Raw genomic sequence first — 27,067 nt, forward strand, 5'->3', positions numbered from 1 at the left:
TTTAAACAAGGTAAACCAGTATTTTATCTACTCAGTATTTTAATAAGTGTTAATCATCTATCTCAAAAGTACACTTTAGTTTTTGGTGGTTTTGTTGTTTGTTCATTTGTTTCTTTATTTTCCTTGATGTGAGAGAAAAAACATCAAGGGCAGCTTCAGTCTTTCCTCCACAGCATCATAGCAAGTGACAACTCAACTCGTCTGTACCTTTTATCACATAGATAATAAACCCCCAGACCTGATACCTTTATTCCAATTTGAGAGCCCCGGACACTTTCTGGAAGGAAAGGTCTAACAGTAGGCAATGATGCTATTCAATACAGAGATTTTAAATATTAACCTCCTGTCTACCAGGCAGGTGCTGACATGACCCACCCACTCACCTCATTTGATCCTCCCAACAAGGAGCTGGACTGCTACTATTATTGCTATCACTTTGCAACTGAAGCAATGGAGGTGTTGCTTGTTAGATTTTTGTCAAATTGATACAAATTAGAGTCATCTGGGAGGAGGGAGCCTCACTTGAGAAATTGACTCCATCGGATTGCCCTGTGGGCATATCTTTGGGGCTCTTTTTTTTCTTTCTTTTTAAAAGATTTATTTATTTGTTTGACACTGAAGCTGTCTTCAGACACACCAGAAGAGGGCATCAATCCTGTTACAGATGGTTGTGAGCCACCATGTGGTTGCTGGGAATAGAACTCAGGACCTCTGGAAAGGCAGTCAGTGCTTTTAACTACTGAGCCAGGTCTCCAGCCCCTGGGGCATTTTCTTGATTAAAGATTGATGCTGGAGAGCCCAACACAGTGGGAATTTTTTCAATACTTTCCACTCCTCAGGGCAGCCGGTCCTAGGAGGTAAAAGCAGGCTGAGCAAGCCATGGAAGCAAGCGAGTAAGCAGCCGTCCTCCATGGTCTCTGCTTCTGTTCCTTCTTCCGGATTCCTCTCTTGATTTCTTCCTTCCTTGGTTTCCTTCAGTGATGGACTGTGACAGGGATGTGTAAGCCAAATAAACTCTTTTCTTCCCAAGTTGCTTTTGGTCATGGTGTTTATCACAGCAACTGAAAGTTAACTAAGACCGAGGTATGGAGAAATTCGGTAACAGCACCAAGTCCAAAACATTGCAATACCAGTGACCTTCTCATTAGATACCCATGCACTAACTCACATTTGAGTATATTCTGGTGTATATTGAAACTGACAGATACCACGGGGTGTTTATGATTGCTGTTTTCTTATCATCATCATTACCATCATCATTATCATCATCATCATAAGCAGCATCAGCAGCAACAGCAACAACAACTAATAAGCAGTTTTGTTTTTTAATTTCTTTCTATGCACTGTGTAGAAAAATGAGGAGCAGAGAGCTGGGTTGGAACCTAAAGGTTGAGTTGTAATGGGTTCCAGGAAAGAGTAGGTGCTGGCCCCTTTCGGTGCCAGTCAGCAGGGGGACAAATCTGAGTGGAGACATTGCTTGAAGTGCAGCCGTGATGTTTCCTGAACTGATGAATCCACTGTGTGCGTGTGTGCCCAAGAAAAAGCCAGCTCTTGCAATGTTTTAGGTTAGGTCCGATAGTTTGCATTACCGTGCTCCAGTCAAAGGACAAACACACACTGCATGAGCATCTGTTTTTGTTGTGTTGTTCAAGCATGAATTAGTCCATCATCTTGACTAATTGTAATTTTCTTAGTCATTTCCCTATTGTTGTGGCTTTGGATTGTTTTCTGGTAAAAATAGGACTCCTATATTATTTCCAGATCATTCTAAATTTGGAGGCAGTTTTCCTGATCTATATTCCCCCAGAGTTTAATTTCTGGGTCAAATGTGTGTGACATATTTTACTAGGTTCACATTTTAGAAAGAAAAACAACAAATTGGATGGTCAGTAGTATCAAATTTTTAGCATTCCATCTTCCCCATTTACTCCACTATTTTCTATAATAATAATAATAATAATAATAATGGTAATAATTACCATTATTATTATTATTATTATTATTATTATTATTATGTGTATGTACATGGTTGTATACATGGTTAGTATCAAATGCCATCCTCCAATCATGTCCAGTATGGTTTTTGTGATAATTAAAATGTATTTAATTTTTGACAATTTCATAGATATATACGATGTATCTTAATCATATCTGTCCCGTCATTCCCTCTCTCTTACTACCCTGACCCTCTTCACCAAAGTATCTCCCTTTCAACTTTGAATCCAATTAATGCTGTCCTGAGTACATGCCCATAAGGTCATCCAATAGGACGCTGGCCACCTGCCAATGCCTGCAACCCAAAGGAAAGTAACTTTCTTTCTGACAGCAGCCATCAATTGGCAATAGTTCCTTAGCAAGGTTTGGGGCCTTGGAAGTGCCTCCTCTGCCCACTTTGGTTTGGTGAGACTGACTTTCCAACAAAATCAAGAGTTTGTTGATCTGGCTGGACTATCCCCAGATTTTTAGGGTCTCAGGTGCTCTCTGCAGCACCCAGCTTTTGACATGAATTTTGGGGCTCTGAACCCAGGTATTCATGTCTGCATAGCAAACACTAAGTTCTCTCTCCACCCCAAGCTTAAACTTGACCTGCCTGTCTCAATGACTGCAGGCCAAATCACTGCTCAGTTGATAAGATGCCCAGGGCTTCCTGCATGCTAGCTAAGTGCTCTGTAGACCAAGCTTCCTCCCCAACCTCTTAGATTATGTTGTTGTTTTTTTTTCCTGAGATTTTTTTTTCCTTTTTAATTCTGTGTATATGTGGGTCTGTGTGCATGAATGTGCATGAGTATGGAGACCAGAGGCATCAAATGTCCCTGGAGGCCGAGTTATAGGCAGTCATGAGCTGCCTGATGGGGGCGCTGAGGGTTGAACTGGATCTTCTGGAAGAGCAGTACAGAGTTTTAATGCTGACTTGTGATCGGAATGTGGTAGTGTTAAAAACTCTCTTGTTTTTGTTTCACTAGTTAATGAGACTGAACACCTTCCCATGTGGTGATTTATTGTCGATATTTCCCTGCGTGCACACTCGCCATTGATTTCCTATGATCTCATTTTGAATGAGTTGACTCATAACCTTAGATAATTGGGTCACTGCTCTGCTTGTTAAAACTAAGGCTATCTTTAAAACATTACCAACATGTGATTTTCCAACTTCCTCATATTGTCTTTTAAAGCTCTTTTAATTGTTTATATCCTAACATGTATTCAAAAGAGTTTTATGTTTTTTATTTATTTGTGAGTGTGTAAATAATGCATGAGTATGTGTGTGGTTTTGTGTGTGTTTGTGTGTGTGTGTACGCACACGCACATGCATGAGTGTATGCATGCCATGACATGTATATGTAGGTCAGAGGGCAACTTGGTAGAGTTGGTCCTCTCTTTCTACCATTGGAGCCCAAGGATCCACCTCAGATCATTAGGTCTGGCAGCAAGCCCCTTTACTGCTGAGCAATCCCAGTGGCCTGCTAACACATGCATTCTCTGTCTAACTGTCCATTAGGCAAGCAGAACTGTTTGTTTTCTTCTTTTTTGAAAACGATCTGTTGATTCTGCATTGGTTTTCTTTTTACGATGATCATTTTTGCTCTGACTAACATTTATTACAGTGTGGATTCAGTCCAGTCTCTGTAATGCGACCTGATGTCCTCATGAACCACCCAGTGATTCCTTTTTTATGTGACTGTGTATGGGTACATATTCGTGTGTGTGTGTGTGTGCATGTGTGTGTGAGTACATGTTTTAAGCATGTATGTGTAGACTGGTGGATAATCTTGAACACTGTTCTTCATAAGCCATGTGTTTCCATTATTTTTTTAAGGATTAGTTTTCTTTTTAATATGTTTCCATGTGTGATATGTGCTTGTGTGAGTGCAGTTACTCATGGAGTCCAGAAGAGGGCGCTGGGCTCCAGGAGCTGGAGTTACAGGTGATTATGAGCGACCTGACACCTGACATGGGTAGGTTCCTAGTCACTGAACTGCCTCTCTACCCCTTCCCTTTTGGTTTGTAGATGGGGGATCTCTCATTGGTTTGGAGCTTGCTGATTAGGGTAGGCTAGCCCGCCATTGAGCCTCAGGGACCCTCCTTCTCTGCCACACCCCCACCCCCAAGTCTGTGCTGGGATTATAAATGCCCTGAATCACGCCAGACTTTTTACATTGTTGCTAGGCTCAAACTTATGTCACTATGTGCTTCAAGCACCTTGCTGACTAAACTCTGCTCAGCCACATAATTACTTCTTGCTTTTGTATAACCTTTTCCAGGCTTGAAGCCTTGGCTACAGTTTGAACCTTTTTTTTTTTTTTTTTTTTTTTTTTCTGTTGTGAACTAAGCATCCACCATTGCCATGTGTCTACAATTTAAAACACAAACCCTAGGTAGATTCCTGTTTCCTTTACCATGTTTTTCTAGAAGCATCTTAAGACCCATACTTGACATTTTATAGGCTGTACCATACAAGGTTTAATTGTGCTCATACTAACAGAAAGTTTATCTGAAAAACATTTGGCTTCTTAGTGATGAATATCATCTACCTTTAACTCGGGATATTCTTCCTCCCTATAAAGTCTTCATAATATTTTCTCATTTAGGTTGAATTACTATTTAGACATCTGGTGACAATTCATCACCCAATGGACAGAGTATACAATGCTGTAGAGTTGCCTCTACCTTAGATTGTGAGTGTGATTTTAGTGAACTTCTCTCAGGAGTTTACCTCTCGCTATGGAACCTAAGAAAGCAAACAGTTTTGATATAGCAAGCCCATCTGGTGCTTGAAAAGCAAACCCAAATTGGCAACATCAGTGGCCTCTTCTTTAAACCCAGTGCTTCAGAAAAGCAAAGCCCTGGATGAGTAGAGCCAGAAGAGCTCTGAGGAGACTGGCAGCTGCACAGGTTTCTTCATTAATGAGAGTTAATCCTGACTGGGGCCAATGAGATGAATTTTTCCAAAACCAGTGTGAAGCAGGAGACTGCAGTCCCTGAATGTCCCTATCACCAGCTTCCTGCTTTTCCTCTCCCCTTCTCCATTGGTCTGAGATGCTTGACTCTGACAAAGAGTGACAGTGACAGAAAATGTGAATTGGAAAATGACCCAAGAAAGGGCTTCTGGGAGGTCATTGTAGACAGGAGACAGCATTGGTCCATCTACTGTGGGATGCTGGAGTGTGAGGATGCGAGGTGTGGGGAGCAATGCTGTAAAACAGAAACGTGGGATGGGCATCAAAAAGTGACAGATTATAAACAGAAACTTGGAGGTGGGGTTGGCAGATGGATTTCATAAATCATAAGCTCTGCTTCTAGTTTGAATGATGAAATACATGGTGACATCACTAGCTGGGAAGGAAAATGTGGGTCAAGGAGAAGGTTTCAGCAGGAAGGCTGTCAGAGCAGAGTTGTAGGTATGTTGGCCCTGAGGATCCTGGAACTCCAAAGAGACAAACTCATCAGATAGCACCATCATTCATATCAGTAGGTGTGGCTAAGGCTGAGAATAAACCTCTTAAAACAAACAGATGCATCCCGGTGGTATTGAGTTTCAAGCAGAAACTGCATTAGATTTCTTCATGGTTCACCCACAAGCAGCCGCAGTTACCGGAGTAAAACCTCTGTCCAGGAGAGGCCCCATTACAACTGCATATCTCAAATGAAATCCAGCCTGGACCTCCAATGCCCTTAGAATTCACAACAGGAGCTTGGGAAGCCCAGAAGCACCACGTTTCCCACTGAATGACAATGGGCTATGTGGTGATCCAGTGCTCAAGTTTTTTTTTCTTTGGACACAGACCAAGTCCACCTACCAGAGATTTGCTTGCAGTGGGCCATGTTGGTGTACCATCAAGGCCAAGAGCACATGGATAGTCTCCTGTATCAGCCAGCTGTAATATCTGAAAGAGGGCCTCTGTCAGCCCTCACCTATCCTGTGTGAACATGAATTTATTTTTTGTTAAATATCTAACAATCAAGTGAGTCACAGCTTGGTTTAGGGAGGCAATGCAAATGGTGAGACACAGTGAGCATCAGGGATTCACCTGATAAGGCCTAACTCTGCATCCTTCTAGTGGAGGGAGCTTGGACAGATTACTTTGTATCTGTGAATATGAATCTTCTGAACTTGTTAAGAGGGCTAGAATGGAAACAGTATTTGTTCACATACCCCTCAGGCCAGCTGTTGTGATGACAGTGGCAGAAACAGGATGCAAACAATATTATTATTTAATGGTATTTAGTAGATGGACCACACCTAGCTGACATAGGAATGACAGAAGACCTAAGTTCAGTGTTCAGAACCCACAATGGGTGGATCGCAACCACCTGTAACTCCCACTCCAGGAAGTGCAAAGCCTTTTTCTGTTCTCCAAAGGTACACACTCGTGAAAGATACAAATAATGACACATTAGTTACTTTTCTGTTGCTGTGCTAAAACACCAGGACCAAAAGAGTTGGGAAAGAGTTTATTTTGGCTTATGGTTCCAGATGAATAGCATTCCATCAGGGCAGGGAGACATGGCAGAAAAGGGCAGGCAGAGGAGCAGGAGGCTGACATATTGCACCTTCAACAGCATGCAAGAAGCAGAGTGAACAGGATGTGAAACCAGGTTATGAATGTTGAAAGTCAACCTTCAGTGATGTACTTCCTTAGGAAGGTTGTACCTTTCTGTAGCCTCCCCAACTCGAACCAAGTGTTCAAATGTCTGAGGCTACAGGGGGCCACTTCTCTTTCTAATCACCACCTATGCATATGAATAAAATAAAATCAGCAATAGACCCTTAGATGGACAATGCCAAGGGTGACGGGAACTATGGAATTTTGGCAGCTACTCCACATCAGGGCAGATTCTCACTGCAAATACAATGTGCAGTTCTTGAGGAGGCCAGGTGTGTGGGAGAGGTCAGAGGGCAGAGGTTATATGAGAACTCAGTTGCTTCTGCTCAAATTTTCCATCATCCTAAAACTACTATACAGAGTATAAAAAACAGAGATGTATACACCTTAGAGGTACCCCTTCCTAGCCAGAGGAGAGAGAAATAGGTGAGATCGTTAAATGTTGATTAATGGGGGAGGACCAGCCATGCATGCATGCATATGCGATGAGCAAGCACTTTGCTTTCTAGCTGTCTTCTGTTTATCTTCAAGCAGTGGGTCAGTACTGGGCTTGTGTGTTCATTTGCTTGCTTGCTTGCTTGCTTGCTTGCTTGCTTTAAGATTTTTTTTTTAATTTTGTGTGTATGACAAGTGTGAAGATGGGTTTCCACAAAGGGCGGAGGAAGGTATTGGATGGCTTGAATCTGGAATTACAGGTGAGCTACCACGTGAGTGCAGAGAACCTGACTCAGGTCCTCTGAAAGAGCAGCAAGTTCTCCTAACCACTGAGCCATCTTTCCAGCCTCTGATTTAATTGTTGATTGGTAAAACTGCCTTAGTTTTCATTCACCAAAGTATAAATGGCCATCAAATGGAGAGCGGTACCAGCCACCTTCAGCCTGCCAGGAGGGAGTGAGAGACAAGTATGGTTGACCCGCACATGGCCAGGGGCACGGCACCTCTGTGTTCAGCTGGCAAGAAGCAAGGGAGGAGCTGGTGTTGACCGGTGACTTCAACCAGACCACTTTGGTGTGGCTGTTTTGTACCTCTCTGACCTTCAATTTTGTGCCTCCTCCCAAGAAGCAGATGCCTGTGAGTGAGGCAGGACCTGTGACATCATTTGACCTTATGGTCCTTCCCGCCTCTAGCTTTACAGAGGGCACAAGGTCTTGTGTCCACTGCCGTAATCGTTTCTGGGAAAGGCAAGGGATTAGTGTTTGGATAATGAGGTGGGAAGAGGGTAAGGGTGGAGGGAAGGAGTTAAGTTCGAGTTGATTGCAATGGAACTTTAAAATAACATGACATCACTTAGACTCAACATCAATCTCCCACAGGGGATTCTCTTTCTCCATAAGTTCAAACCAATGGTGTCCCTGCAGCTGTTAAGCAGGACAGAATATGGAGGGATCTTTAGAGAAAAAATTGTACTGCAAAGGTGTCACAGAAGAGTGTTGAATTGCAAGCTTAAACTTTAAGCATATTCCTGCACAAAATTTAAAATTTATAAGCAATCTCTCTCTCTTTCTCTCTCTCCCTCTCTCTCAGGAAGTGGATGAGTAGCAGGTATCCATGTGCCACAAGACACACACGCATTGGTCAGAGGCTAGCTTGGGGAGTCCATCTTTGCTTTCTACATTGCTTTGAGGAAGTTCCTTGTTTTGTCTGCTCCTCTGTCATATCTTCCAGGCTGATTGGCCTGCAAGCTTCTGAGCAATTCTCCTGTCTCTGCCTCCCAGGTCATTGCAGGAGCCCTGGAATACAGATACAAGCCACCAGAGCTAATTTAGTCTCACATGGCAAGGGCTTTACTTCACTGAGCCAACCACTGCATCACGCTTTTTTTTGTGGCAAGGTGTATATGACTGAAGATGCACTAGAAATAGTGTCAAGACAGTCCAGGAATCCTTTCCTCTAAATGATGCGATGAAAGTTGACATGTATTCATCGTAAACGACACTTTTGGTTATGCTAGAAAGGTCCCACAGAATGAAAATTTCTGGACAGATTGTAACTAAAGATGAGATGAAATCACAAAGGCTATCCATGATGCAATTACACAGGAAAGGGAGAAAGTGTGACCCCACTACATAAAGCCCCCTTCACTAGACAGTGAAGGAGTGAAAGTGGACCCTTCAGTAGCTCTACCGTGGAACACTCTCTCCCACTCCACTATCCTCATACACATGGTTCCCATCTCTTTTCCCTGTAGTCTTCAAAGGACTGGCTTCCCCTCAGCTTTGAGGCTTTCCCCAAAGACCTCACTGCACAGGAGGTGCCCTCCTCTCCCTGATGATGATCTGCCTCCTGAAGTTCCTCACTAGGCTTGATCACACTTCACGCTTACTTATCACTTGCTCTATCCTGCGCATGTCATGTCTACCCCAAGGAGGATGGCCAAGACTCACCATGCACAGGTTGGCCAGGACTCCTTCCTTTCCCAACGTATCTCCCTCATTGCCAATTGTATCTGACAGTTAATAGGCCAACAATAAGTGTGTGTGAATATGGTAATTTCACAGTGACACCTCAATGCAAGTGGACCTGTTAGTGAGAAGGCTGCTCTGTATCCAATCACTACATCTCCCAGTGATGGAAAAGGGGAACAAATGAGCCTCTCCCCTCCATCCCATGGCTTCATTTTTGTATTCTCCTAAAAAACATACCACATCGACATGGCTAGCCGTGGCGTACAGGGGCACCATGCCAAATGCTTTGGGGGATGGGAGGGCTATGAGTTCATTGCTGGCAGAGCTGTGATATTCCTGTAAATTGAGCCCCAGCATTGAACACAGGTCCCTATCCAGGAAATTTTGAATTTCAAACCCAACTAAGATATTTGGAAATTTTTCTACCTTCTCCCTGGAAAAGGGAAATGGAAGTAATTCAAGGTGATATGCTCGGATCTCCCAGGGGTAAGACTAAGCTTCCAGGCAATTCAGTTCTGAATTGCACAAGTGAATAAAGAATACGACAGAATAGAGAGAAAGCTGTCACCCCAGGGAGGGATAGACCAGAACCTTCTACGACATATTTTACCTCCTCCACATATTTTTGTATTTTCTTAGTGTTTGCCTCACTGCCAAAGGGAAAAGCACACACAGAGTTTTATTGCCTTTCTAAGGAAACCTAGGGAGGAATGTCTGTGTAAAGAGATAAATGGGAGAAGGAAATAGACTTAAATATACACTTGTTCCTAGAGGTCCTTGAAAGGACGTTGACACTGTTGCTCACATCTGTAGGAGTGGATTGTGTTACAAATAAAGATAACAGCTGGAAATGACCTAACTCCGGGGTCTCTCATCCCCATTTTATAGATAGGGAAACTGAGGCTCAGTGAGTATGGATGACCACACTCCAGGTCTCTAAAGTCTTTGGAGTTTCTGGATTCCGGTTTTTGACCTTTTCATTATACTGAAAGGTGCTCTGTCTGCTTTAAAAAACAATCAAGTCATAAGATAGTATTTTATATCTGTAGTATTCTAGTCTTCAACTACCTGCAATCACTGTAGCTCCATACACAGCACCTCTCTGGAATTCTGGCAGTTTCTGAACACATTTTTTACTTTTGTTTTGTCTTTTATGAGCCTCCAAAGACAACGTGGCATTTTTGTGAAAATCTGGAACTTTAAAAAAATATTATTTCAAACACCAGAATCTAGTCCATTTTTAAAGTGTATCACTCCACTGTTGGCTCATGTCTACTTGATAATAGCTTCCCCTGCCCACGGGGAGGTCTCTTATATCACAGGGAACTTCTCACACCAAAGTCCTCTTTGTTCTACCTACATTCTGAGCCTGAGCTAAATCTCAAGCTGTGAGCACTAGGAAGTGTGAGGTGGTCTGAGACCAAAAAAAAAAAAAAACAAAACAAAAAAAACAAAAAACAACAAACAAACAAACAAAAACAACAACAACAAAACAACAACAACAACAACAAAAAACTTGCTGATCTCTAGGAGAGAAGATTCTAGAGATTTGAGGTTCTAGTCACCTTGTGACCCAGTCACTCCAATGGCACAGGAACACATGGGCTCCCCACCTCTCTTGTACCCCCATATCTCAGCCCTTGTTTTCTGTCAACATTGCTCTCAGTCAGCCCGGCCTTGTGGGGATAGGATAGAATCACAGCTTTCTAGTCCTGTTCTACTCATCTTGGGTCAACAGAAGGAAACATGATGTCAAACACATCCCTGATGAAAGTCCCGGAGCTGGCCACATTAGCCACCTGTTCATTCCCGAAGCTCCCCAGAAACCTAAAGGACAATGGATGGAAGAGGTGTGGGTAACCAAGGAAACCAGAGACCCTGTTCCTTTGAACCGCTTGCCTGTGTGTCCATGGGCATTTGCTTCTTCCTATAAAACACACTAGTCCCAGGATGGATGAGTACTGGCTTCCAGTCTCATGGCGGCAGCTGGCCGGGGAATCAGCTCTGCTATTAGTAATTTCCAGGCAAGTTATTCAGCCTTTCTAAGACTTGGTTTCTTCACTTGTGAAATGGGACCAATAACACCCCATCACTGGGCTATTACAGAGATGACGAAGCTAGTAAGGGATCCAGAACTCCCAGCACACGGCAGAATCTTAGTAAATGTTACCTATGTTTTATTATTATTATTATTATTATTATTATTATTATTATTATTATTATTATGCAAACCTTTTTCATGTTTTAGTTTAAATTAGGATTTGTAAAAATGCCATAGTGTGATGTTCATTTTGCCGATGGGAGGGTAGAACCCAAAGAGAGGGAGAAGCTGTGGATAAAAGAGGCTCCAGTTCTCAGTGATCGATTGTACATCTAATGTTGATGTATTGATTGGTCATACCCACTCCACGAAGAGCTGAGATCTCAGGAACCAAAAGTCAAAACAAATGCTCATGATTCAGCCTAGGGAAGGTGTGATGGTTTGTATCTGCTTGGCCCAGAGAGTGGTACTATTAGGAAGTCTGGCCTTGTTGGAGTAGGTGTGTCACTGTAGGTGTGGGCTTAAGACCCTCACCCCAGCTGCCTGGAAGTCAGTCTTCCAATAGCAGCCTTCAGATGAAGATGTAGAACTCTCAGCTCCTCCTGCGCCATGCCTGCCTGGATGCTACCACATTCCTGCCTTGATGATAATGGACTGAATCTCTGCACCTGTAAGCCAGCCCCAATTAAATATGGTCATGGTGTCTGTTCACAGCAGTAACACCCTAATTAAGACAGAAGGCCAAAGCAGGAGGGCTGGGAGGTCATGCCCAGCCTCAGATGAATAGTAAGTTTGAGGCCAGTTGGGATACATGAGACTTTATCTCTAACTAACTAACTAACTAACTAACTAACTAACTAACTAGAAAATGAATATAAAGTTTTCCTCAGTTGAGCTGTTTTCCTCGAGTGATTTGTCAGTGTGATAAGAACGAAAACTAGAGAGATGGAGTCCTTGCTGTAGACTATGCCTGAGCATTGGTTCCAAAGGCTTTCGAACTGCTCTGTAGAAAGATCGTGGGAAAAGTTGAGGATACGGGCAGAAGATACTGGGTGATGCTATAAGCAAAACTCTGTGAGAGATCCTGGCATAAGCTCTGAACGGCAGGATGATGATTGGAATGCCAGACGGTTAAGAGTGAGCTCACTGAGAGTGGGACCGGAACTCCAGAGGGCTGCTGAGAGGCCATTCCTGTTACAGTGAAGCCAACGGTTTGTCTATGCTGTGTTCCTTCCCTGAGGTTCCGGGGACAGATGAGTTCAGCACTCAGCCTGGGGCACGGGCTTTCTGGCTGTGTCCAGTCCTGAGTACACACCATGGCACTCCATGCCCCAGAGACCAGACATGGAGTTACTAGATTTCACATTTTCCTTGCGGTTTTGCTTTTGACTGGGTCCCATCTTTCCTCTCTTCTACGCCCACTTTTGCTTTCTTTGGAAGGGAAATGTTTACTGTGGCAACGTATGTTGTGATCATGCATATCTTTTTTATATACAGAGCTCAGAGCTTCCTTCCTTCTGGTTTATCTGGTTTTAATTTCCGTTTCAGGAGTTTGTTTTTGCATTTCTGATGTTAATGATGTGATAAGATTTAGGGAAAGGGTGCAGGGAAAGAAGGATATGGAAACAAGATGGCGGCTTCAAACGCAGGGGTGAGGTTGGCATTGCTTCTCAGGAGACTTCCACCTTGGCAATCTTTGCTTATTGCCACTTAAGCAAGGCTGGACAGCCTGTAAGTTCCAGGGATCCCCATTTTCACCTTCCAAGTGCTCTAATTCCAAGTATATGGTGCCACCATGCCTGGCTTTTTAAAAATTACATGGGTTATGGACACCAAGTTCAGGTCCTCCTGCTTATAGGGCAAATACATTACTGACCAAACTGTCCTCCCAGCCCTGACTTTATAGTTCTTGAAGTTGTTCATGAACCTTGATCACTTTACACAGAGAACATTCGTTTTGGTGGGCATGCAGTTCTGTAGATTTTAACACATACAGAAATGTTTGTGACCACCAGAACAGACAGGATTATCAGTTTCAGCACCTCAGAAAACTCTTTCCTGGAATCTCTTAGCAACCGAATCCTCCCCCATCCAACTGTGACCTGCCACCGGTTTTCTCCCACTCTCCACGTCTCTAGATTGTCACACAAACGAAGCTGGACAGTGTGTAGCCTTTGGAGACCAGCTTTCTTTCACTTCGCATTGTTCAGTTAAGATTTATGCGTGTTTATGCAAGTACACAACTCTTACTAGCTTCCCCACCCCCCACCCCCACCCCCACTGCCATTGTTTGAGCATAGGACAATCCGTTGATTCATTTAGCCATTGTTCCAGTTTGGGATCATTATAAATAATACCATGGAAACATTCACTCTAAAGGTTCTAGGTCGACAGGGATTTGCACTTCTCTAGAGTCATGCCATGCCAGAGAACTGGGAAGACCCAGAAAGCACAGGCTTGACATCATATAACATTTCCAAACTGCAATGCAGAAAGGCACTGGAAGTTGAGACTTGTAGCTAACTTCTTGCTAGAACAGGAGGTTTTCCTAAGTGCCTGTGTCAGCCTTTCTAGCCGACACATTGTAGCATCTCTCTTTCAACCCCTGTATCTCCAGGGAATAAGTGTACTTTCGAGTTTACTTGTTTGGTAACCTGTCTGTTCATATCGTTTGCCTGTTTGTTAATGAAACACCCGGGCCTCAAGGTTCTCGGCTACTGACTTGTAGGGTTCTCGAGTTAGAACAGAATACATTTAATAGATAAGGAAGGAGTTATCTGTCAGGTGATCCTCTTTTTCTTTTGAGAGTGAGTTTGTTAGTTTTTATCATTCAAGAATTTATCCATTTTGTGGAAGTAACTTAGGTGCAGCCTCTTGAAGCATTCCTGTGTTCTCACATCTATGAAAGTGATGGGCCGTTTTCTTTTCTTTTCTTTTTCCTTTTCTTTCTTTCTTTCTTTTTTCTTTTTGATCATTACATGCTTTTATTTTTGCACCCTTCCAGTCCTCCCTCCCAGAAGTCCCCCCCCTTCTCCTTCCCCTTTTCCTCTTCCTTGGGGTATCAAGTTTCTAAAGGATTAGGCACATCTCCCACTGAGGCCAGACCAGTCAGTTCTCTGCTACATATATGCAGGGGACTGGGGTAATCAGACCAGCCCTTGTATACTCTTTGGTTGGTGGTTTTTTTTTTTTGTTTTTTTGTTTTTTTTTTTGTTTTTTTTGGTTGGTAGCTCCCTGGATTCCAGGTTAGTTGACATTGTTGGTCTTCCTATGGGGTTGCCATCCCCTTCAGCTTCTTCAATCCTTCCCCCAACTCTTCCATAGAGGTCATGTGCGTGCCCAACTCACCAGCAAAGCAGATGCCACAACAGGATCCTTCTGCAACTCGTTTATTGGGGGAGCATTGACTGCGTAGGCAAGACCCCCGAGCCCAGAACTGGTGCTGCTTATATAGGCCTAGGAGAGGCATGTCTCATACCCGGATTGGTTATGCATTCAACCTCATTTGCATGTCTCTCATCTGATTGGTTATACTCTCTTAGTACCTCACAGAGCCTCATTATCATACCTCATTTGCATGTCTCTCATCTGATTGGTGATTCTCTCTCAGTATCTCATGGAGCCTCATTATCATGCCCTGGCCAGGCAGTGACTTAGTGAAAAACTTTACTGCATATGTACACATTGGTTGTTTACCCAGATTTATGCGTGGTGGCCAGCGGTAGCCAGTGCCACCTTGTAATGGCATATGTGGCTTCCCACAAGGTCCCAACCTCAGTCCAATGGTTGTCTGTAAGCATCTCTTTCAGTCAGCTGCTGGTAGAACCTCTCAGAGGGCAGCCACGATAAGCCCCTGTCTGCAAGCACAACACAGTATTAATAATAGAGTCAGGTTTGGTGCCTGCCCATGGGATGGATCCCAAGTTGGGCTGGTCACTGATCGGATGGCCCCATTTTTCATATCTGATTTTGGTAACATACCATCTCTCTTGTTCTTGGCAAAAATCCAGATGGGTTTGAGCAATCAGTTTTGTGGATTTTTTCATTTTTGTCTCTTCTTTTTTCATTTTTCTTTTATGTCTTTGTTTGTTTGTTTGTCTTTGTTTTTTAACAAACTCTGGTTTTAAATCATGTTCTATTATTTCTTTCTGTGTCTTTTCAATGTTTTCTTTTTAAATTAAATTAAATTACATTTCTTTTTTCGTTGACTAGAATATGTTCTTTTGGTGAATTTTCCTTGCAAACTCGAGAATGATATGTATTCTGTTGATAATTACCCAGAAGAATCCATGCATGTTAACAGTGTAAAGCTGTCAAGTTATCTCTGTTATCTTGAATAGTTCCTTTGCTTTGTAGTCTGACTTGATTGACAGTAATAGAACTTTCTTCTTATCATGATTTGTATGATAAGCTTATATTCTAAATTTTTGTGGTCTTAACTTATTAATATCATTATGCTCAAAGTGGCTCTATAACTGTATACAATTGGGACTTCACTTGTCATGCTCATTTTATTTAGCTCCAAAATTTCTATCTCTTAATTATTGTGATTAGATCCACTTAGGCAGGCATGTAAATTACTATTGGTCTCTATCTGATTTTACGGGTACAAATGCACATCACGTATATGTTAGGGATAGTTATGAGCCACCATGCGTGTGCCTGGACTCAAATCCAGGTCCCTGCTAGCATAAGTTCTCTAAACTTCCAAACTATTTCTCCAGCTTTTCTATCTGCGTGTTTTTTAAAGATTTGTTTTAAATCATGTGCATGTCTGTTGGCGGATATTGTGCACATGAGTGCAGTTACCTCAGAGGCCAAAGGTATCGGAGCTCCCAGAGCAGCAGTCACAGGAAGTTGTGAGCCATGTGATGTGAGTGGTAGGAGTTGAATTTGGATCCTCTGGAGGAACAGTATACTCGCTTAACTGTTGAGCCATCTCTCCAGACCTGATCTGCTTTTCTACTACATACTTTTGTTTAAAATGTAGGTTTTTATTTGGAGCTTGCAATAAGTATGCCTAACTTTTCTTACACTTACAATGAATACTTTAGCATTTCAACTTAATTATATAAACTTTACTACTACACAAATTCCTTTACCTTCTGCTCCTTGTGTAGTATTTTTCATAGTAATAAAACTTTAATATACAAACTTTCTATTAGATATGCTGTATTTTTCCCTTCAATAGTCATGCAAGAATGCAGGTATTACACAGACCTTCATATCAGCCTTCTCTTGGCCATGCTAGTCTCCTCTCTCTTTGGTTACAGTTTTAGCATGAGTGACAGCCAGATTAAATACTGAAAGCGTTTTTGCAATTCTTTACTGATAAAGGTTAATCTAAAATTTGTACTGGGCTTATAAAGCTATGTGCTAAAATGAGAAGGAAAGTGTTTCTGATGGTCAGAGTAATACTTGATTCTAAGTGACTTGGCTTTGCAGCATTGGGTATAAAGCTACAGCCTTTACATCAGTCATACTGTGGATCTAATATTAAAACTGTGTGCAAAATTAGTTGATGGACAAACCCAATGTGAGGTGGAGACTAGCAAGGTGCATAAGAGGCTGGAGAGATGGCTCAGCAGTTAAGAGTGTTTTCTGTTCTTGCTGAGAACCTGGGTTCAGTTCCCAGCACCCATGTCAAATGCCTAACTCCAGCTCTGTGTGCTGTGTGTACTCACACTCAAGTCTCTCTCTCTCTCTCTCTCTCTCTCTCTCTCTCTCTCTCTCTCTCTCTCTCTCTCTCTTTCTCTCTGACACACATACACACAAACACACACTCACACACATAAATGGTTTACTGTATATAAACATAATTCTTTGTAGGGATATTCAAATGTGATGATTTCTAGAAATGTTAATAAACCAAAGTTTCCTGTTTTTCCATATGTCAAGGAAATAAAAAGCAGATTCGTTGTGCTTAATGGGTTAGCAGGTTTGAGGTCTAGAAAGGAAGGTCACCTCACACATTGCTTAAATCTAAGGCAAGAAGACCATCTAAAGTTCCTAGAAAGGACTTTTCATTAAAAGGAACTTCCAAGACTTTTTGCTCCTATAATTCTGTTTGCACTTACTATAGTGATACTAAAAATATTCTCTACACTTCAGTGCACAGAAGCCATGAGGTTGCATCATCCCGCAGTGAAGGCTCCAGGCTCCTTTTGTCACCTTGGTCCTTCCCTCGAGTGTGTGGCCACTGCTGCAGAGTTTCAGCTGTGAGGTGGCTGCCTGTCTAAAGGCTTAGCTGATGTGAGCCTGAAAGCAAGGAAGAGTAATTGCACCTCTCCTTGATTAAGTGCTAAGGAGCCCAAAGGGTTGCGTGCAGCCGTGGTGATGCTTTTTACGTTACAATGAGATTCTTGAGCTTGGAGTCTGTGAATGGTGGGCAACACCGTGCTTTCTTCATCTGCCCATCAGATAGATGACCAGGGAGTTTCATCCAAATCAACTTGAGCCACGTAGCCTTTTCTTCTTCTCATCCCAACTGTGTTAAGTAGTCTCTGTGCATGCCATTCCATGGAACACCTCTGTGCTAGTCCACTTTTTCTGCCATGACAAAATACCTGAGATGATCAACTTAAAAAGAAGAAAGGTTTATTTGGGTTCAGTTTTCAAAGTTCTATAGTCCACGATCAATTGGCCTCATTGCTTATGGTCTGTGGTTATACTATACATAATGGCAGGAACTTGTGTGGAGAGAGGCATTTACCTCTTAGATAGCAAAAAGAAAGGGACAGGCATAGCTCCTTAACTCCTTTGGGAGTTCGAATGGGAATGGCTTCCATAAGCTCTTATGTTTAAATGCTTGGCCCCAAGTTGGTAGAACTGTTTGGGCAAGGACTGGGAGGTGTGGCCTTGTTATAGGAGGTGTGGCTTGTTGGAGGAGGTGTGGCTTGTTGGAGGAGGTGTGGCTTTGTTGGAGGAGGTGTGGCCTTATAATACAAAATGTGGCTGTCCCTGGGGGTGAGGTTTGAGGATGCAGAAGCCCATGCCAGGTCCAGTCTCCATTTATCTCTGCTTAAAATTTGTGGCTAAGATGTAAGCTTTTAGTTACTTCCTCCGCACCATGCTTGCCTGCTTGCTGCCATGCTTCCTGCCATGAAGTCATGGACTCACCCTCTGTAAGGAAGCTCCTAGTTAAGTGCTTTTTAAAATGAGATGACTTGGCCCTGGTGTCTCCTCACATCACTAGAAAAGTAACTAAGGCAATTCCCTTTGAGAGGATGGCCCCAGTGGCCCAACTGTCTCCTACTGCTAGGTCCCGCCTCTTAGAGGTTCCAATGGTGTCATGGCTGGATCCAAGTCTTTAGGACATGGGCAACTGGCAGACAGTTCAAATCCAAACTCAGACCCATATCCTACATCTTCCTCATTCATGTGACACCCTTGCAGTTCCTCCCTTCTGTTACTGCCTCACTGAAGTGGATTTTAATTTCAAAGATTACAACCAGACCTGCACTTCTCTCAGTGTAGTGTTCACAAAGTGAAAAAAAAAATCAGTTAGTTGAGTTAGTTGAGTAGTTGCTGAAGTATCAATTATCTGTATCCAAATTCTGACTCTACCATTTCCTGGGTTGAGGAATAGAGTCAAGTTTCTTAAGTACTCCATGCTTCAGTTTCTTTACTTTTATAAAGCCAGGCTAATAGCACCATTTAAAATGATTAAAACACCTTTGATTGCTTTCTCTATTTTGTATGGACACAAGGTCTTTCACCTGAACCCAGAATCTGCTTAGTCTCCACCTCCAGAGGCCTGGGAGCCGAGCCAAGCCACCAAGCCTGCCCAATTGAGTTGATGGAGTTCCCAGCTCAAGGCCTCTTGCTTGCCTGACATGCACTTCACATCCGGAGCATCTCCCCAGCTCTGCAACTACTTGTAAAAAAGAAATAAGAGGTGGGAATGTGGGGGCAGGGGAGGAAAGAACTTCAGAAAAGCATGAGAGAATATTTATCAAGAACCTTCTTATATTCCGTGATTTAACAACACCTCTACCAAAGTCTATATCTATGGGAAATGTGTCCAATGCCATTATGGTTGAAAGAAACCAGCGTTAGTAGCTTCAACCTACCAACCCTAACTCTCACTTTAGACTATTTCAAGTCTGAGTCATGGTTACCTTGGGTGAGTGGAAAAGCAGAAGAAAAAAAAAAGAGCAAGAAGTCAATATTTTATTCCTTCATCTAGTGCTGGTAGCAGCTGGTGAAAATACATTGAGCTATGCTTACAGGATGTGAGCACAGTATATCTGTATCATAGTTCTGAAAGAAAGAAGGAAAGAAAGGAAGAAAGGGAAAGAGGAAGAGGAAGAGAAAGAGAAAGAGAAAGAAAGAGGAAGAGGAAGAGGAAGAGAAAGAGAAAGAGAAAGAGAAAGAGAAAGAGAAAGAGAAAGAGAAAGAGAAAGAGAAAGAGAAAGAGAAAGAGAAAGAGAAAGAGAAAGAGAAAGCTGGATGTGGTGACCTACACCTGTAAGCAGCACTTAGAAGGTTTTGAGATAGGAGAATGAGGAATTCCAAACCAGTCTCAGTTACATAGTGAGTTTAAGGCCAAAGCCAGCCTATGCTATAGAATTCTCTCTCTCTCTCTCTCTCTCTCTCTCTCTCTCTCTCTCTCTCTGTCTCTGTCTCTCTCTCTCTGAGAGAGAGAGAGAGAGACAGAGACAGAGACAGAATCAGAGACAGAATCAGAGACAGAATCAGAGACAGAATCAGAGACAGAGGCAGAGAGAGAAGGAGGAGCAGGACCAGGAAGAGGAGAAGGAGGTGAGGGGAGACAGGGAGGAGGGAGAGAGAGAGAATAAGAAAGCAGAGGAGAATAAAACCAAGCAAGGGAATGAAAACCCCACAAAGTTGAAAGCTGCAGATCTCTGACTCCAGCACCTTACTGGTTGGCTCACCCCTCAGCCTCTCCCCTGCTCCTGGCCCACTCCCTCTCCACTTGCACAGAGCAAAAATGGCAAGCTCAGCGAATTCAGGATCTTTTCTTCGCTCCACGCTATTGTAAGTGCGTGATTTTGATGGACTAACTGAACCTCTTCATTAAAAAACAAAAATTTAAAAATAAAAAAAAAAAACAAACCTTGAAAATCATCTTCTGTACACCACTCTTTCTGTCCCTCATGACCTTCAGAACATTCTTAGCTCTGTCTGAGCTCGTACACTGAGGGGTCTCCTATGTGACTGGGCCCAACGAATGCTGAGTTCCCAGGGTGTCCCCCTCCCTCCAGTCCCCGCCCGGACTGACCCCGCCCCGCGGCCGTGGTCTATTTTGGGCGCACCCGCGGCAGCGGCGCGGGATCGCTGACAGTCTCGGATCCTGTGACACCTCCCAGCAGTCAGGCACTTGTTGCTCTTGGGACCTGTTGTCAATCCCTTAGCTCGCTTTTCCTTTTAGCCCCCTGCTGGCTCTTGGAGTCCTCTCTTTCCGCGTGACACCTGGGACTCTGATCTCTCAGGCATCGCTGTCCTTGCTTGGAGAAATTGATGAGAAACTGGTAGTCTTAAAAAAAGAAAACATTAAACACCGTGCAAAAGAGAGGCCCCCGCTGTGAGCAGGAGCCTGAAGTGCTGCAGAGGTGGCGCCTCTCCGGCCCGGGACCGTGGTCCGGGGCGCCAACGGCATGACGGACTCAGCGACAACTAATGGGGACGACAGGGACCCCGAGATCGAGCTCTTCGTGAAGGTAGGTCGGCATTCGCGGGCCTCCTCCCGGGCTGGAGATGAGGAGATCTCAAGTGTCAGGACGCAGGTCCCTCTGGGACTTGAGACCCTCCCTAGGGAGCACAGTCCAGCGCCCTCCTGGTCCTGCCGGTGGCCTTTCTGCCAGGGGCTTCCGGAGAAGGGTGTGAGTTTCGATCTGGCAGGTGGCTGTCTTCTTGAAGAGTTAACCCGTAGTCTACCAAACATTGTAGGACAGGTTGCCGTCCCTCATCCTGAGCTCGGAGGGAAGAGCAGATCCTGAGCTCCAAGGGAAGGGATCTTGGCCAAGTTGAAAGATGTCTCCAGATATAGGGACAGGGGAATCTGGCTAGACTAGTAAACTTTTCTTCTTTAGCGGAGGGGGGGGGGGAGGGAGGGAGGGAGGAAGGGAGGGAGAGAGGGAGGGAGAGAGAGAGAGAGAGAGAGAGAGAGAGAGAGAGAGAGAGAGAGAGAGAGAGAGAGAGAGATCCTCTTTGGCACAACAAAAACAGCATTTTCTAGTACCCACCCTCTCTTGTTTTACTCAGAAACACTAAAATAAAAGCGAAGGCCACAAAGCTATTTTCTTGCTTTGTGACTTGTAGAGGAGAGAAAAAAATGAACACCCAGTTCCCTGCTGTTATTATCACTGTCATTATGACTCTACAGGACCGTCTCAGGTAACCAGGGGACCTGTCAGTTTCGACTTGGGCTGCAAAGCAACAGCTTCTTGCAGAACCAAATTAAGCGCCCCCCTGCTTCTTGGGCGCTCCCCTGAGCAGTAGCAGACACCAGACAGCAGCTCTAATGTTTTTTCTTTTGCAAGCTGCGGGAGACTGGAGGCCGGGTCCGCAGGTGTAGGCAGAAACATTTGATCAGCCCTCCTTGCTGGGACACTGCAGAAGCAGAACCCGGGAAACCTGAGGCGGAGGAAAGCAGCCCTGGGCTGGGCTGCAGAGTCGCCAGGACCTTGGGGGAGGGGCGAACTCTACTGCCTGATTACCTAGGGCTTTCACAAATGGGAATAAAATCCTCTAGTGCTGTTTTCCAAGAATAGAGTGCAGAGCGCTGAAAACACACTGGGTCTAAAGGTCGTGCACATAACCTGGAAGCAGAAAGGTGTTAATTTGCTTAAACCACCTGTTTCTAAACGAGTTGAATAGACTTCAGCAGAAGGGTTTAAGTTTGTGTAAACCCGAATAACAATCTTCTCTTCTCTGACACTTTTGAAACACACACACACACACACACACACACACACACACACACACACACACACACAATTCAATATACATATTGAAAGTTTAATATAGATAATCTGTTGCAACCTATTTTATGTCTACAAAGTGATGTTGCTAATCTCCAGGCAGCAGTTTTGGGTGTGCTGGCAGACCTAGGTAAGAACAAGGCTAGATCGCCTCCCAGTCTGAGCAGGATGGGGCCGTGGGGGCCTGGGTGCCCAGGCCCATAGCAGGGAGGGTGATTGGATGCTGCGTTCAGAAAACCTTGCCGCTTTCCTTGAGAGCCAGTCTTGGGCTTACTCAGGTTCCCTGGGAGTAGGAGCTTCAAGTGTCAGGTTCCCTGAGCGATATTTCAGACACAAATTGGTTCTTTTGAGCCAAAGGAGCCCTTTGCCCTGCACTAAGCGTGGAGACCAATTCTACCTGTGTCTTTGGAATTTCACGTTGGCAGCGTTCGGAGATTTTGTCTACTTGTATGAAAACGCTTACTCCACAGCCCAAGTGGCCCCCAAAAGAGTTCTAGAATGCCCGTGCTGTCACCCACCTGCTCACTTAAAGAAAAGCACATAGTAAGAGCCTTTGTGGCTCTGAGACCAGATTGATGGCAGAGATGTTTTCGATGCCCATCCTCATTTTTGAGCTTCTGGTTACTGTTATGACCACAGGGGAAACACAAAAGCTGGGTCAGCCGGGCAGCGGTGGCGCACGCCTTTAATCCTAGCACACCGGAGGCAGTGGCCGGCAGATCTCTGAGTTCCAGGCCAGCCTGGTCTACAGAGCAAGTTCCAAGACAGCCAGAGCTATACTGAGAAACCATGCCTTGAATAACCTGTGTGTGAGGTGAGGGTGCTTCTCTGAGCCTCCAATGGTGTCATTATAGAGGAGCAGGATTCTGGCTCACTTGTAGAATCAGACTTTCCCCCAAATCTGCAGGGCCTCCATTTTGGATTCCCATCGAAAGAAAGTCTCTGGCATCTGGTGTTGGGTAGCAGAGGTGTTTTCTGAAGGAGAGGATTGGTTGGTTCTTATGAAGAAACTCAGGTAGAGGATGCCCTACCCGGAGCCATGATGTGGGTCATTTTCAACAGCCTGTTAAAGACCAGCCCTCCCCTGCTCAGTACAACACTGGGTCTGCCCATCTAAACTATTGTCCTGTGAGTCTCACAGACTCGTGCTGCCCTGCCATGCACAGTACTTCTCATCTGTGTCTACTGCAGTGAGACAGCAGTGATACCTGGCAGCATCCTAGGGCACGTGAAGCGCTCATCTGTGTCTACTGCAGTAGATACACGGCAGCGTCCTAGGGCATGTGAAGTGCAGCGAGAGCTTGTCTCACTCACTGGAGCGTCCCATCTTTATTCATGAAGATTATTTCACTCCTATGTAAAATGAAGAAAACAGTTAATTATGACCCCACGGGACCTTCCAATATTATAGTCACAGCCATTGGTGAGCTGAAGTCTGCTCCCTTCCAGTAGCTCAGGAAAGAAAAAGGGGGGGGGGATTAGTGTCATGATGCCACTGAGCAAGCCTGCGCTCAAAAAGGGTGTGGGAAATGCCCTGCTCAAATGCTAAGATGCCAGTCCTTGTTCTCTTCATTTACTGGCATATCATGTAGCCCAGGCTAGACTTGAACTCCCCAAATGACCTTGATTTCCTTTTTTTTTTTTTAAACAGTCCCTGGGCATTCATGTGGTTCTAGGTAGCTGCCTAGAAAATCAGAAAATAGTCATCCCCATGGTCTCTAGTGACAATGTGGACCATGCACAGCTACACTGACCCCTGCCACTGCATAGCCATGGACCTAGACATGGCTCTCAGTAGCAGCACTGTTAAGACTTCACCATGGCCTCAGACATCTGGGCTGGCTACTCACAACAGGCTATTCCTCTCCTTCCTCATGTCCCCAGTTCCACCTCTCTTCACTAGGCTCAAGCTATTCTGCTTCTCTTTCTCTCCCATCTGTCCACTACACACTTGCACATTGATTGTAGTGGTTCCTGCTATAGATAGGACACATGGCCAGCTGGCCTCTGGGTGACTTCCTCTCTCCTTGACACATGGCATGGCAGCAAGTGGATCTGTAATTGTCTATAGCCTTCTTGTGTGGCATGACAGCTGGCTGGTCTATGAATGTCTTCCCTTTTCTGCACCAAATAGTGGTGGTGGTGGTGGTGGTGGTGGTGGTGGTGGTGGTGGTGGTGGTGGCGGCAGGCAGGGCTTTGGGCATCTGAGAATTTCTTCCTGCAAGCACAGCATGGCATGGAAGCGGACAGGTCTCTGGATGTCTTCTTTCTCCCAAACTTCTAGGTTTGATAGCAGACAAGGCTTATTTCCTAATCCTTCCTAATTTCCAGTGCTAAGGAATGTGGCACCATGTCCAATATACTTGCTACTGAAGGTCAAATCTAGGATTTCATGCTTGCTAGGCAAATACTCTATCAACTGAGTTTCATTGTAAGCCTCTTGTCTATTTTTTGTTTGTTTGCTTGCTTGGGTTTTTTTTTTTTTTTTTTTTTTTTGACGTTAGGCTCTCAGATGTTACATAAAACTTGCACCCAACTCATCTCTTTGCCTCCCTCCAAGAGCAAGATGACTCTGAACCCCACTTCCAGAATCTTCTTTAGCCAAAATATGTTTGTAACTAATAACAGTGATACTAACAATCCATTGTCCAAGCCACGATACTTGGAGAGCGAAGGGAACTGTATCTGGAGCTTAGCTTGAAAGAACAGATGTGACCAGGATTGTGTGGATGTGCGGTATTCTGGTTAGGCAGGTGCAGTCACCACCAACTTGCTGTGCAAGTTCTACAGGGACATACAGGTAAAAGTGCTGCGCATTGAAGATGCCTACAGACGCCTTATCTTCCACCTTCCTGTTAGTGGCATGCTTGGCAGATAGAGCCTCAGCTGGATCTGTGTGTCCCTGACTTCCCTTGGAGAGCAGAGGTTTGGCTTCCTCCTCTCTTGCAGGGATATTTTGAGAAAGGGTGAGATCATCTGTAGCTTGGACTTTGATCATAAAGGGAGGGCACCAGGTTAGAGGAGGAAGTGAGTGTGGCTTGGTGAAATAAAGAATAGAGAGCAAGGGAATCAAAGTAAAACAGAAAGCAATTTGAGGGGACACTCACGGGACATTCTGAGCAGGCTAGGTCATGACCTTCCTCCACTCTCAGTCCCACCCTAGATCCCAGATACAGAAAGGTACCAAAGAGATGAGAAATCTTAGTGAACAAGTCCCCTACAGTCATTTCTTGGGGCTAGAGCTATGGATTCTCAAACTCGGGGGCTGACATGAGCAATCCACTTAGGGAGAGTTAAAATCTCTTGTGCTGGGACATGCCCCAGGCTGGTGGCATCAGTCCCCTTGGGCAGAGCCCAGAGCAGTCTTTTCATTGCTACCCTGGGGTGACTCTAGTATGCAGGCCTTCTGAACAGCCAGGGATAGGTGCAGAGCAGGCAGCTCCTGCTACCGCTGAAGCAGTGTATGTTAAAATCCTCACTGCGTAGTTAACTCTGTGTGTCAGGAGGGCTGTGGATAGAAAGCTCAACTCAATTAACATGCACTGATGGGCTGGTTAGGAAATCTCTCCACAGAACTCTAGAACAGTCCATGCGTGGGTGTGGCTAGTCAAATAGTTATCAACACCATGTGTGTGCGGTGAGAGAATAAAACAATCCTTCTGATTGTCTGGTGGAAATGACTAGTTGTTCTCTTTACCAGGGACCCCAAAAGCTCTGACAGTGGAGCAGAGCTTCAGTCAAGTCATGAGTGTGATCTTCTGGTTTCCAGAACAGGCAGGATGGAGCCTCCTGGTATTCCTGAATAGCCACCATCAGCTACTGTGTTCTGATGGCCTGGTCCCTTTGGGTGGCTCAGATTAAGCATAAGTTATTTCATGAGCTGTGTGTGCATGTATGCTGGTGAATATGTACATGTGTGCACATGCATGTGTAGCTCAGAGATGTCTTCTTCGATTATTCTCTACCTTATCCTTCAAGAAAGGGTCTCTCAATGAGCCTGGAGCTCATCCAGCCAGTTCCAGGAATGTGCTTATCTCTGCCCCGACCAGCATGGAGTTTCAGATATGCACTATATCAGCCTTTTTACCTAGATGCCTGGGGGTCTCAACTCACACCTCAAAGCTTGCATAGTATAGGCATTTGTTGACTGAACCATCTCCTCAGCCTTCTTTTAGTCTTCCCTTCACCTCACTAACTACTTGGATTCTCTTTCTTCATATCCCAGGGTTATGACCACTTTTATTTTTATTTTTTCTCAACGAATCTTCTCTGATGATGACTGAATAAGGCACTGGTCTGTGAGTATAGCAGAATATCATTAGGAATCATTTTATTGGTTTGTTTTTAAAGATCGGTTGTGTTTGGTTTTACCCTAGGTCTCTGGGCTATCTAGTCTCAGATTCTTGGTTACCCAAACAGTGTTAGGTAAGGGTTCCTTCTTGGAGAGTAGGCCCTGAGTCAAATCAGACATTGGTTGACTACTCCCACATGTCCTGTGTCACAATTGCCCTAGTATATTTTGCAGGCAGGACAGATTGTAGGTCAAAAGTTCTGAAACTTGGATTGGTATCCACCAGTCTCTTTTGTTAGCCTGCAGAGTACGCTCCTGCACATAGGGGTTGAACATAGGGGCGAGTGCTCTGTGTAGACACCAGTTCAGCTTCTTACACCTCTCCTCACAACCTGCTTGCTCCTGATTCTGTCTCCACCAGCCCCACTCCACCCGTAAAATCTATTCCATTTCCCATTTCCAGGGAGATCCATGCAGGCCTCCCTCCTCACCCCCTGGAGCCCTCCTCATTACCTAACCTCTCTGGGTCTGTGAATTGTGGCTTGGTTGTCTTTATCTTAACATCTAATATCCATTTACAAGTGAATAGATACTGTATTTGTCTTTCCAGATCTGGGTAACCTCACTAGTGATGATATTTTTTCCAGTTCCATGTATTTGCCTGAAAATTTCATGGTATCACTTAAGCAACAACAACAACTGAGTAATACCTGTAGTGTGAAATTACCACCACATTTTGTTTATCCATTCTTCCACTGAGGGGCATCTAGGTTGTTTTA

General features: G+C 44.3%; 1 protein-coding gene across 2 annotated transcripts in view; it reads left to right on the forward strand.

Annotated features, from left to right (window-relative positions):
* The window catches only part of Clic5 (chloride intracellular channel 5), a 145,408-nt gene that overhangs the window by 33,466 nt on the left and 84,875 nt on the right, over positions 1-27,067 (forward strand). The window contains exon 1 of one of the 2 annotated variants that reach the window (NM_172621.2): positions 20,345-20,734. The exons of the other annotated variant lie outside the window; for it this stretch is intronic. Within the exon in view, the coding sequence (NP_766209.1) occupies positions 20,672-20,734 (63 nt within the window). The 5' untranslated portion in view covers positions 20,345-20,671. Of the gene's footprint in view, positions 1-20,344; positions 20,735-27,067 lie in introns of those variants that run through there. 2 annotated transcript variants of the gene reach the window in all.

Source organism: Mus musculus, chromosome 17 (assembly GCF_000001635.26).
Source record: "Mus musculus strain C57BL/6J chromosome 17, GRCm38.p6 C57BL/6J".
NCBI lineage: Eukaryota > Metazoa > Chordata > Mammalia > Rodentia > Muridae > Mus > Mus musculus.